Raw genomic sequence first — 10,653 nt, forward strand, 5'->3', positions numbered from 1 at the left:
GACCTGATAATTTGTTTTCTCCTTAAAAAAGTGCATCATGTTCTTATCTGTAGTGTTGCTTTGGTTCACATGGATGGTCCTGTCTCCTGTCATGAGCAATCCTGTCAGTTAGTAGGCTGGTTTCTGAAGCCCTGTCTCAGCATTCGAATTCTGAAGATTTGCATCCACTCATACTTTTATTACCACAGCTTACAGCGCAAGTACGCGTCTAAGATTTGTGCTTGAGGTTGAGGACGTCCTTGCTCTGCGCGTGTGCCAGCACAGTTCTGTCGTGCCAGAGCAGAGCAGGGCGCCACGGCGGCGATGGCTGGCCGTCAGATCGTGCGTACACTGGCTTGGCTGGAAAACGGAATGGCCAGTCACCGGGTCACTCCTTCACTGTCGCAGCGTCACTGGCTCGTCCGGTCATGGGCGCTTTTCACACTGGCGTCGTCCTGGCATGTGCCCCCGTGGGGCCACGGCGGCGGGAGCTCGATCGGCGCTGGCTGCCCGTGCGCGCGCTAGCCACTCGTTCTGGACGGCGACGTATCAGAACGGCTGGCTGCCGGGCGGTCGTCACCCGCCGGCCGTGCCGGGATCTGGCCGGCCGGCCGGCGGCACACGCGCGTCACCTTTCACCTACGGCGAGCCGTGATTTGGCATGGCTGTTGCCTGTTGGCTGGTTCTTCTTCGTTGACGACGACGACGGACGAACGGTGGTGCCTCAGGGAGGAGGTCTTCGTAGGCACCGTCGCTTTGTCAGTAGCTGCTGTTACGGCTAAACGCACCCGTTGGATTGGATTTTTAGCAGGTGGTTGGCTTGTCTCCGTCTCTCTGAATGTACTCCATCCTTGCGTTTGGCCTCTTTCGGTGTCGCGGTGCCACTGCCAAGGAAGATCCTCATTTGTCGTTTTCCGACAAAAAGCTTGGTTTGTCTGTGGCCATGTCGCGGCGGCGGAGGATGCAAAGAAATTGCAATGGCAGTTTCTTGCCGTTAGAACTGAACTGCACCGCATGGTTTTAGACCATTTCTGCATCCTTGGATGATGAGAGGACACGTCTTTCCGGACCTGAAAAAAGAGGCTCGGCCTTGAAATATCCAGATTAGGCCCAGTCAGAAAGCCCAGCAAAGCTAGGCCCAAACACTAGTTCCTTTAATATGCTTAGTCCAGTTTTTTTATTTTTATTTTTATGATAAGGTAGTCCAGGTCATTTCCTTCCTAGAAGGGTGAATCCAATCATATCATGCACGATTGTTTCACCCGCGAATATAATATAATCGAAACTTTCCCAATTTTGTCGCCACCATTTCTCAAAGATGTTCGTACTAAAACAGAGGCAAAGGGGTTTGAATCATCTGTACAAATCCTTCAGTCCAATCGGACTCAAATTTGAGTTATGGACTCTTCTACCACAACTAAAATGTGGTTGGACTTCCATACTACTATGCGGGAGGCACGATAATGTGCCATGCAATTAAACACGAAACCAAATAGGCAAAAGGACCATTTTTAGAAGTTATTTCCATTGTATCCGTTTGTGAAAAACATTTGTAGAAAAAAATAATAAAAACACAAAATTTTCGTCCCCCCCGGGGCGCCCTCGTGCCACACACCGAGTCAAAAGTAGGCGCGCACCACTCCCTGTCCTGAACCCTAAACCCTGCGCTGCGGGCCGGCTCTTCACCTCCGGTCCCCGTAAACCGCCGCAACAACTGCAACTCCACCTAGCTCCCTCCTCTCCGGCGTCGGGCGTCCTCGCCTCCGTCGTTGGCCCCGCCGCCACCCATCTGGACCGGCACGGAGCGGAGATCTACTCGTCCGTACTTCGTGTTTGATTTATTCTTGTTGGTAATAAGGAGGAGCTTCCTTCGTGCTGTTTTTCCGCCCTTTTTTGCTTCAGCCTTCAAATTCGATTTGCTGTTTCTCGGGTTGGCTCTCCAGTTTGTCGCGGATTTGTGCTCTTTTGGTGGCGGCGCATCAATCCGGGTTCCGATTTTGTGGTTGAAGCTTTCTTTCCCCCATGGCGCTTCGGTTCGAGGTGAGTCGATGCTTTGCCTTCCCTTACTTTTTGATTGCAGAACTACTTAGTTCTCTTCTTATGTGTATTTGTGTGTATTCGATTCGCGGGGATGGGAAGCGAACATGGGTGTTCCCGTTGTTGCGGCCTTGCGGGCTTCCCTGAAACTGCCTGTCGAAGTTCGTCTGATGTTTGTGGTGTGAAAAGCGGATAACCTTTGTTTGTTGATAAGCGGTTGGGTGGAATATCTGAACCTACAGATTTGCAGTTATAATCTATATTGTTCTCTTGCAAGATTTTGCACGGGGCACTGACTAGTCCAAATAGTGGGAGTTGACCAACGCAATGCTGTCTTAAGCTAGGCACGTGTATTTCCGACCTACAGCCTACAGGCTACAGGTGGAAATTGTCTTTTCCTCGTTATATAGTGCACGTACTGTGCAATGGGAATAACTTAAAGGTAGAATCTTTCAGTATTCCTACACCTCATTTCTGTATTATTATTCACTGAAGTTAGGCCCTGTTTGATACCGGGTGCTAAACTTTAGCACCCCACTTGTAGCACCCTTTTAGCATTTGGGTATCCAAACAGGTATGCTAAAAGTGGTGTGCTAAAGTTTAGTACATCCTTTTTCATTAGCACATCCAAGGGGTGCTAAAGGGTGCTAATAGTGCTAAAAGTGGTCCCCCTCTCTACTTTTTCCCACCATTGCCCCCCTCTCTCCTCCGCTGCAATTTAAGAGGCGTAAATGAGGGGCGATGTTGTCATTTCCCACCAAAGGTGCTAAACTTTAGCATAGTATCCAAACAGCCCAAAGTGCTAAACTTTAGCACTCCATTTGAGAGTGCTAATCTTTAGCACTGTGCTCTGTGCTAAAGTTTAGCGCTTACTATCCAGACAGGCCCTCGTGAAAGTAAAAGGTTGAGCAGGAAAAAGTTAAGATAAGTGGGCCACATGGCACATGCTGTCATTGTGGCATGGTACAGATGTGCTGGCGTCACTGTTAGCTCAGTAGCTCATCTTTGAACTCCTGTATAGATCACCATCTTTGGTGGATAAAATTTTGTGGGTTGATTTATTGAACTTGTTGAGCTATGCCCTTATAATTCTGGAATGTGAATTATCAATAAAATTTGAAACAATAGAGCTCAAATAGAGAATTAAATTTAAATGTGTCCATGGAATCTAATGTGGAAGTATTTCTGTTTTGTTCTTGCAGATACTAGGAAGATTCAATCGTGCCCGGGCCGCTCGTTTAACTCTTCCTCACTTTACTTGCCAAACACCACTTTTTATGCCTGTTGGAACTCAAGGTTTGTTCTCTGTCTTTTTCATATGCAAGTTCGGTCTGCCATTTTCCCTTGTATTGTATGGTTATGTGATACACATGTGCTTTGTAAGATCTGAAATAAATAGTCAGGCTTTATAGACCTTTTACTGCTAAGTTCAACCAGAAGTTTTCCGCACCATATGTTGGACCTGGGGACTGGATAATATCTTGAAATATGAGTGTCCCCATGATGATAAACATCGTAGTATCCTTATTTTTTTTGTTGCAATAACTCTTATGTATTTCTGTACTTGAAAGAATAAAGGCTTCAGCCATGATTTACTATCCCCAGTTAATGAAGATTGACTGTACTTCAAATTTTTTTCAGGTGCAGTTTTCAGCCTTTTCTTGTCCTCTTCTCTTCCAACCTTTGAATCATCATAGCTCCCAAAGTGTCTTCTCATTCAAATAGTTCAATATGGTTAAGAGATTTTGGTTGTGCTTGAGCTTTATGGAATCATGTGCGCATTTCTGGTATCTCACAATGGTTTTGTCTTTCTTTTTATTTAGGTACAATAAAGGGCTTGACTACTGACCAACTAGAGGATATAGGTTGCCAGATTATACTTGGAAACACCTACCATCTTGAACTCCGTCCAGGTTCTCGACTAATTGATGAATTGGGTGGCCTTCACAAATTTATGAATTGGAAAAGGGCATTGCTGACTGACTCAGGCGGTTTCCAAATGGTTGGTCCAAATATTTGTTTTTTTAACACATTAAATGTTGTGGTAGACCATATTAACATGCAGAACTAAACCATTGGCTCCTTAGTTTGATGCTTTCTTCATATATAATACTAGAAAGACGGAACGTACAACACTTGTTGAAGCCCATTTCCATACAAAAGCATCAACATTCATCTTTCCAGTTTCATACGTACTATGAGCACCCATGTTTGAGTGTTTGGTCCCTTCTGCATTGTTGTTCTGCTTCTGTTTTGCTAATGACTTGGAAATTTTCATTTAGGTTTCATTGCTGCATTTGGCTGATATTACTGAGGAAGGAGTTACATTTCAGGTAGAGTTTTTGTAACCACTTGTTGTGTGATGCTCTTGTTCTTTATTAAAGTCAGATTAAATTATGTTTCTTAGTGCTCTATTGCAATATTAGTAAAATTGATCAATCAGGTGTATGAGGACATATATCATCGAATTGAATCTTGTATGAGGACATATCTCAGTTTTAATCGACCACCATACCTTTTATTTGTAGACAAACAAATTTCATATTGTTATCATAGGATAATCAGGAAATATATTCTCCTTTCTGCATGGTTGGTGGGATGCATTTTTAGTTGAAGTAGCTTGAGATATAATATTGAATTTTGATGCCATCTTTTTGCCTTATTTGTAGAAGGGAGTTGTTCATGCATTTGCTAATTTGATTGTCTTGGTAAATTTTATTGGTGTTGGTAAAATTTTCTTTTTATACCTTCTCTGATTTTATTGCTCTTTCATGCCAAATCTGCAGTCACCTGTTGATGGGAAGCCCATGCTCTTGACACCTGAGGAATCTATCCATATTCAGGTGTGGCATTCTCTTGGCAGCTTTAAGTTGTCAAATAATTAGATTTGTCCTATCACAAAATCCTAGTTATGTATGTGTGCCAACTGCCAATTCCCACCCATAGTTGTTGAAAATGAATGCAGAACAATATTGGAGCTGATATAATCATGGCTCTTGATGATGTTGTGAAGACCACAATTACTGGCCCAAGGATAGAAGAAGCTATGTACCGCACCCTTCGCTGGATTGACAGGTGCATAGCTGGTATGATTATTAATCTGGCTGACAGAACTACCGAGTTATCTGTCATTAAGTGAGAGTCTAGTTAGAACTTGTATCATTTCACTTACTGGCTCTATATATGTGAGCATTAACCAAAAGAACATTTGAAACTGATAGTGATGTATTATCTAATGACAACAATGCTTTATGGGTGTGTGTTCTGTTCAATGTTCAATTGTAGCTCACAAGAAACCTGATGTCCAGAACTTATTTGGGATTGTGCAAGGAGGATTGGATCCAGTTCTTAGGTGAGTTCATCTACCTTATTATATCCACTACATGTATCCTTGTTTCTTCAGGTCATAAATTAGATTGGTAACTGACTGTGCTATATTTCCCCCCTAATTCTAGAGATATCTGCGTAAGGGGCTTGGTTGAGCGGAATCTTCCTGGGTATGTCACGGACTAGAATTTCATGGAATTGCTGAGTTTGACAAACACAATTTATTTCAATGATTTTGGCTTTACTTTTATCTCCAGCACCTATGGCATACTTTCAAAATTGTCTCTGTTTTAAATGTATTATTTGCTTTAATTGCGTATATCAGTTCACAGAGGCGTTGAAAAGGATGAAAAGTGGTAAGGTGATGGGCCCGGATGGTATCCCAATTAAGGTGTAGAGATGCCTTGGGGATATAGCCATAGTATGGCTAACCAAGTTGTTCAACCATATTTTTTCGGTCGAACAAGATGCCGGAAGAGTGGAGGAAAAGTATACTGGTACCAATATACAAGAATAAGGGAGATATTCAAAGTTGTACTAATTACTGAGGAATTAAGTTGATAAGCCATACTATGAAGCTATGGGAGAGAGTTATTGAGCATCGTTTGAGAAGGATAACATGGGTCTCTATGAACCAATTTGGTTTCATACCTGGAAGGTCAACCATGGAAATTATTTTCTTAATAAGACAAGTTATGGAGCGGTATAGGGAGAAGAAGAAGGACCTACACATGGTTTTCATTGACTTGGAGAAGGCGTATGACAAAATACCAAAGAATGTTATGTGGTGGGCTTTGGACAAACATAAAGTCCCAACGAAGTACGTTGGACTTATTAAGGACATGTACAACAATGTTGTAACTAGAGTCCGAACAAGTGATGGCAACATAGATGACTTTTGATTAGAATAGGACCGCATCAAGGATCTGCTTTGAGCCCTTATCTATTTTCCTTGGTGATGGATGAGGTAACAAGGGACATTCAAGGGGATATCCCTTGGTGTATGCTCTTTGCGGATGATGTAGTGCTAGTTGATGAAAGTCGAGCAGGAGTAAATAGGAAACTGGAGTTGTGGCGGGAGACCCTAGAGTCAAAAGGTTTTAGACTTAGCAGAACTAAAACTGAATATATGAGATGTGACTTTGGCACTACTACACATGAGGAGGGAGATGTTAGTTTGGAAAGCCAAGTAGTGCCCAGGAAGCATACATTTCGATATTTGGGATCAATGCTACAACGAGATGGGGATATTGATGAGAATGTTAGTCATAGAATCAAAGCGGGGTAGATGAAGTGGCGCCAAGCATTAGGAATTTTATATGACAAGAGGGTACCATTGAAGCTAAAAGGCAAGTTTTATTGGACGGCGATTAGACCCGCAATGATGTATGGTGCAGAATGTTGGTCTACAAAAAGACGACATGTCCAGCAGATAAGTGTTGCGGAAATGCGTATATTGTGTTGGATTTGTGGTCATACGAGAAGGGATCGAGTCCGGAATGAGGATATACTGATAGGTTAGGGGTAGCACCAATTGAAGAAAAGCTTGTCCAACACCGGCTGAGATGGTTTGGACATGTCCAACGAAGGCCTTCGGAGGCACCGGTGCGTAGTGGAACCCTAAGGCGTGACAGTAATGTGAAGAGAGGCAGAGGAAGACCAAAATTGACATGGGAAGAGGCAATAAAAGGAGATTTGAAGGGATGGAATATACCTAAAGATTTAGCCCTGGATAGGAGTGCTTGGAAAACAGCAATTCATGTGCCCGAACCCATATTTGTGACTCTTGTTGGGTTTCAACTCTAGCCTACCCCAACTTGCTTGGGACTGAAAGGCTATGTTGTTGTTATTGTTGTTGTTGTAATTGCGTATATCAGTATGTTCTATTAGTTATTTGTCTCATATTTTTATGTTTTGTTGCTAGATATGCAATTGGTGGTCTTGCTGGTGGTGAAGATAAGGACTCATTTTGGCGTGTCGTTGCCCAGTGCACTGCTGGATTGCCTGAAAATAAACCACGATATGTTATGGTATATGCCATAAGTTTGAATTTATTGTCTTGTTGAAGTGGCCATGTTAATTCAAATATTATGTTCTGCCTGCATAAGATTTTATCTAGTTTCAATCATGTGGCACGTACATATACTTTCTTCTTTGGTTAACTTCACTGCTTTGCTAATATGCAGGGTGTTGGCTATCCACTTGATATTGTAGTATGCAGTGCTTTGGGTGCAGACATGTATGACTGTGTTTATCCAACACGGACAGCTCGCTTTGGGACTGCACTTGTTCCTGAGGTATATCCACTTGACTAATCTATTCAATTCGAACTAGAGTGTGTTCCCATTGAATCACATCACAGAAGAACCTGTTTGATTTTTTTTTTGTCATTTTTATCCTTTTTACAGGTAGCCACATATTCTGAGAAGTTTTTTTTTTGTTTGCCCCTTTCTCTGGCTTCAGTACAAAGCCAACTTTTCTTATGTATCTCCTTTTCTCCTTAGGGTCTCCTGAAGTTGAAACAAAATGCAATGGCAACTGATGAACGACCAATTGATCCTACCTGTTCATGCATGGTAAGGCTTGAAAGCACCAGGAACAAAGTGGTGAATTTATCTGTCTGTCAATCTTCTTTGTTAGTGTTGTGTAACATGGTCAAATTGGTCATCTTGCCAGGTCTGCAAAAAGTATACACGTGCTTACTTGCATTGCCTTGTCACAAAAGATGCTATGGGCTCTCAACTCCTGTCATATCACAACTTATCATTTATGATGCGGGTATGCTAATTCTTTATTTTGCCAAGTTATTTTTCCTTTGAACTTTTAACCACTGCCCCTGATTGTTTACTTGTCAATTGCAGTTGAGTAGAGATCTCCACACGTCAATTCTTGAAGGACGATTTCCAGAGTATGTTCTGCAATCAAACCCAATTTTCTGAATCGTGGGTAGAAATTTGCATATAGGGAAATAACATGATTTTTGTGTCCTCTTGTAGATTCGTGCGGGGATTCTTGAGGGCGCAGGTTTGTCTTGCTTTTATGTTATATGGTTGAATTGAACGATAGGCCAGATTACAGGCTACCTCCTCTCTATATCCAGAAACTAAAATCTAACCTATTGTGTTCTTTCATATTTGACGCTTCTTACTGCCTAAACCGTGTTGTGCAGTTCCCAAAGGGAGATGTTCCGCAGTGGGTCCGTAACGCGATGGAGGTCGCCGGCATCGACATATCTGAGTGCTGTGCTTCCGCCAAATGCCACACGCCAAGCATCCAGGAGCCGCCTATACCTGTTCCAGTTGAAGTAAACGGAGTCGTGCAGCAGAACTAAGGCGCTGGCGCTTCAGTCCAAAGATAGAACACGACAGGCTTTCGTCACGAAGAAGGTTTGCTGTCGCCATACATGTAGGGTCGTCTCAGTCTCACCGGTTTCGTCACGGAGGGAGTAGAATAGAATTTTCCAACAGTGGCAGTGTTTTGAGGGTGTCGTGTGCGTGCACGTGTTTTAGAAACAGAAGGGGCATGGTACGCCATGCGTTCATGGTTCTGGGGCCTAGCTAGGTTATACGTCGTCGAGATGAGATGACTGGATGGAGAATTACCCTGTCATCGTGTCCTTTGCACGCAGTCATTGTTAAAAGGAATTTTAATGTTGCCGTCAGAGCAAAGAAAGGTGTAAAAGCATCAGTCACCTACGCTTAAACGTTGTTGTTGTGACCTAAAGGAATGTTGGTCCTTGCAACATTTTGTCAGCTGTCACTGATGACCTGTGCGTGCGATGCTTGCTTTCTTTTACTGCTAATTCTGTCCAGCACGAGCGTGACTATCTCAATGGGAGCAGCCGAGCAGGCGACGTGTAACAAGACCCGGCCAATTGGACTGGAGGTGGAGGCCGGTCCTGACTCCTTCTGACCTAACCGGTAGTGTCGACAAATTGTCTACAGCATCCTTGCAATTTCTGTTGCATGTGCATCAACGATGAAAGTTCTTGAATTACCATGTTAAGTTTGAGGCAGAATTACCTTGACAAGTCTTCAATTTCTATACTATATTTTGAATGGAACGGCAAGAGAGATTTGCCGTAAATTTTATTAGCAAAGAGAAAAGAAAACAGGAACAAAACAAGAGGGGGTTGGGGAAGAGTCAGCCTAGCACAACTAAGTTGGGCTAGAAGGCGCAGAACTAGCCAAAGGTACCTCCCCGGTTGTCGCAGCTTGGTAGTATTGAGCATCATTTTTAATCAACGAAGCCACTTCCTTTGGTACGTGCTAGAAAATTCTTCTATTGCGTTTCTTCTAAATATTCCACCAAAAATATGGAATGAGTCCATTGAAAGCGGGTTTCTGTTTCTTATTGAAGTTCCGTCGCAGTTGTTTCCACCAGTTGTGGATGGAGTGCGATGATGGTGCTTGTAAATCCTACCTGCCTAGCCAAGCTATCAATTGGGTCCATACTGCATGGGTGAATGGGCATTCCAGGCAGAGGTGTGTGGGTGTTTCCGGGCAAGAATTGCAGAGCTTGCATAGGGGTTCATGTGGCCAACCTCGTTTTGCTAGGTTGTTTGGCTGTGAGGATTTTGTGTTGAAGGAGGATCACGCGAAGATTCTGCACTTAGGCTCCGCTCGCGCTTTCCAAATTTGCGTGGAAGTGAGTTTCTTGTACCATCCCGTAAAAAAAATTGTATCTGGTAAGCACTCTGTGTAGTGTACTGGCCATCCTGTATCCATTTCCACTTAATCTCATCTTCCGAGTCTACGTCACGAGCTACTAGCCTTATCTCGTCCCGTAGCGATAAGTATTCCTGAAGTTTATCCGTTGTGTGGATAGGAAAGATATGTTTTATCCAATTGTTGTTCTCGGTGGCTTTGAACACTGTAATATTTTTCCTTTTTGCTTTGCGGTACAGAGAGGGAACTATGTTTTTAGGAGCCTGTCCATTGACCTAGTTGGACTGCCAAAAGCTGGCCTTGTCTCCTTTCCCGACCGTGATGATTGTTGAGGCGTTGAAGAGGTCTCTGTCGGCGCTATCACATGCCCATGGTCTATCAGCATACTTCCATTTGAACCAATGCCATCTCAGTCTCAAAGCTCGCGCAAACCGCTCCAGGTCCAATATACCCAAACCCCCGAGGTCTTTTGGTGTACAGACCGTCAGCCAGTTGACAAGGCAATGCCCGTCACTAACTTTCTCCGGTTCCTCTCCTTTCCACAGGAAGCTTCTCCGCAATTTGTCAATTTGTTTCAGCAGCCATTTTTGCATTGGAAAAACTGTTAGGTGATAAATTGGTTGCGCTGTCAATACACTCTTGA

The 10,653-nt window shown here is 43.4% G+C and overlaps 1 protein-coding gene across 2 annotated transcripts; it reads left to right on the plus strand.

The window, feature by feature from the left end:
- Positions 1 to 1,603: 1,603 nt before the first annotated feature.
- Positions 1,604 to 9,087, plus strand: LOC117845654 (uncharacterized). Of its 2 annotated transcripts, XM_034726717.2 has the most exons (16): positions 1,604 to 1,829; positions 1,923 to 2,019; positions 3,219 to 3,312; positions 3,840 to 4,018; positions 4,299 to 4,349; positions 4,803 to 4,859; positions 4,982 to 5,102; positions 5,302 to 5,368; positions 5,472 to 5,513; positions 7,268 to 7,373; positions 7,530 to 7,640; positions 7,848 to 7,919; positions 8,020 to 8,121; positions 8,205 to 8,251; positions 8,340 to 8,367; positions 8,513 to 9,087. In XM_034726717.2, the coding sequence occupies exons 2-16, from the start codon at positions 2,002 to 2,004 to the stop codon at positions 8,672 to 8,674; spliced, it is 1,257 nt and encodes a 418-aa protein (XP_034582608.1). In that variant the 5' UTR covers positions 1,604 to 1,829; positions 1,923 to 2,001; the 3' UTR covers positions 8,675 to 9,087. The 2 variants fall into 2 exon arrangements, with proteins under 2 accessions (XP_034582608.1, XP_034582609.1); XM_034726718.2 differs by lacking the exons at positions 1,604 to 1,829; positions 1,923 to 2,019 and adding an exon at positions 3,588 to 3,657 and having other exon boundaries at positions 3,297 to 3,312.
- The last annotated feature ends 1,566 nt before the right edge of the window (positions 9,088 to 10,653 follow it).

This window comes from Setaria viridis, chromosome 2 (genome assembly GCF_005286985.2).
Source record: "Setaria viridis chromosome 2, Setaria_viridis_v4.0, whole genome shotgun sequence".
Classification (NCBI taxonomy): domain Eukaryota; kingdom Viridiplantae; phylum Streptophyta; class Magnoliopsida; order Poales; family Poaceae; genus Setaria; species Setaria viridis.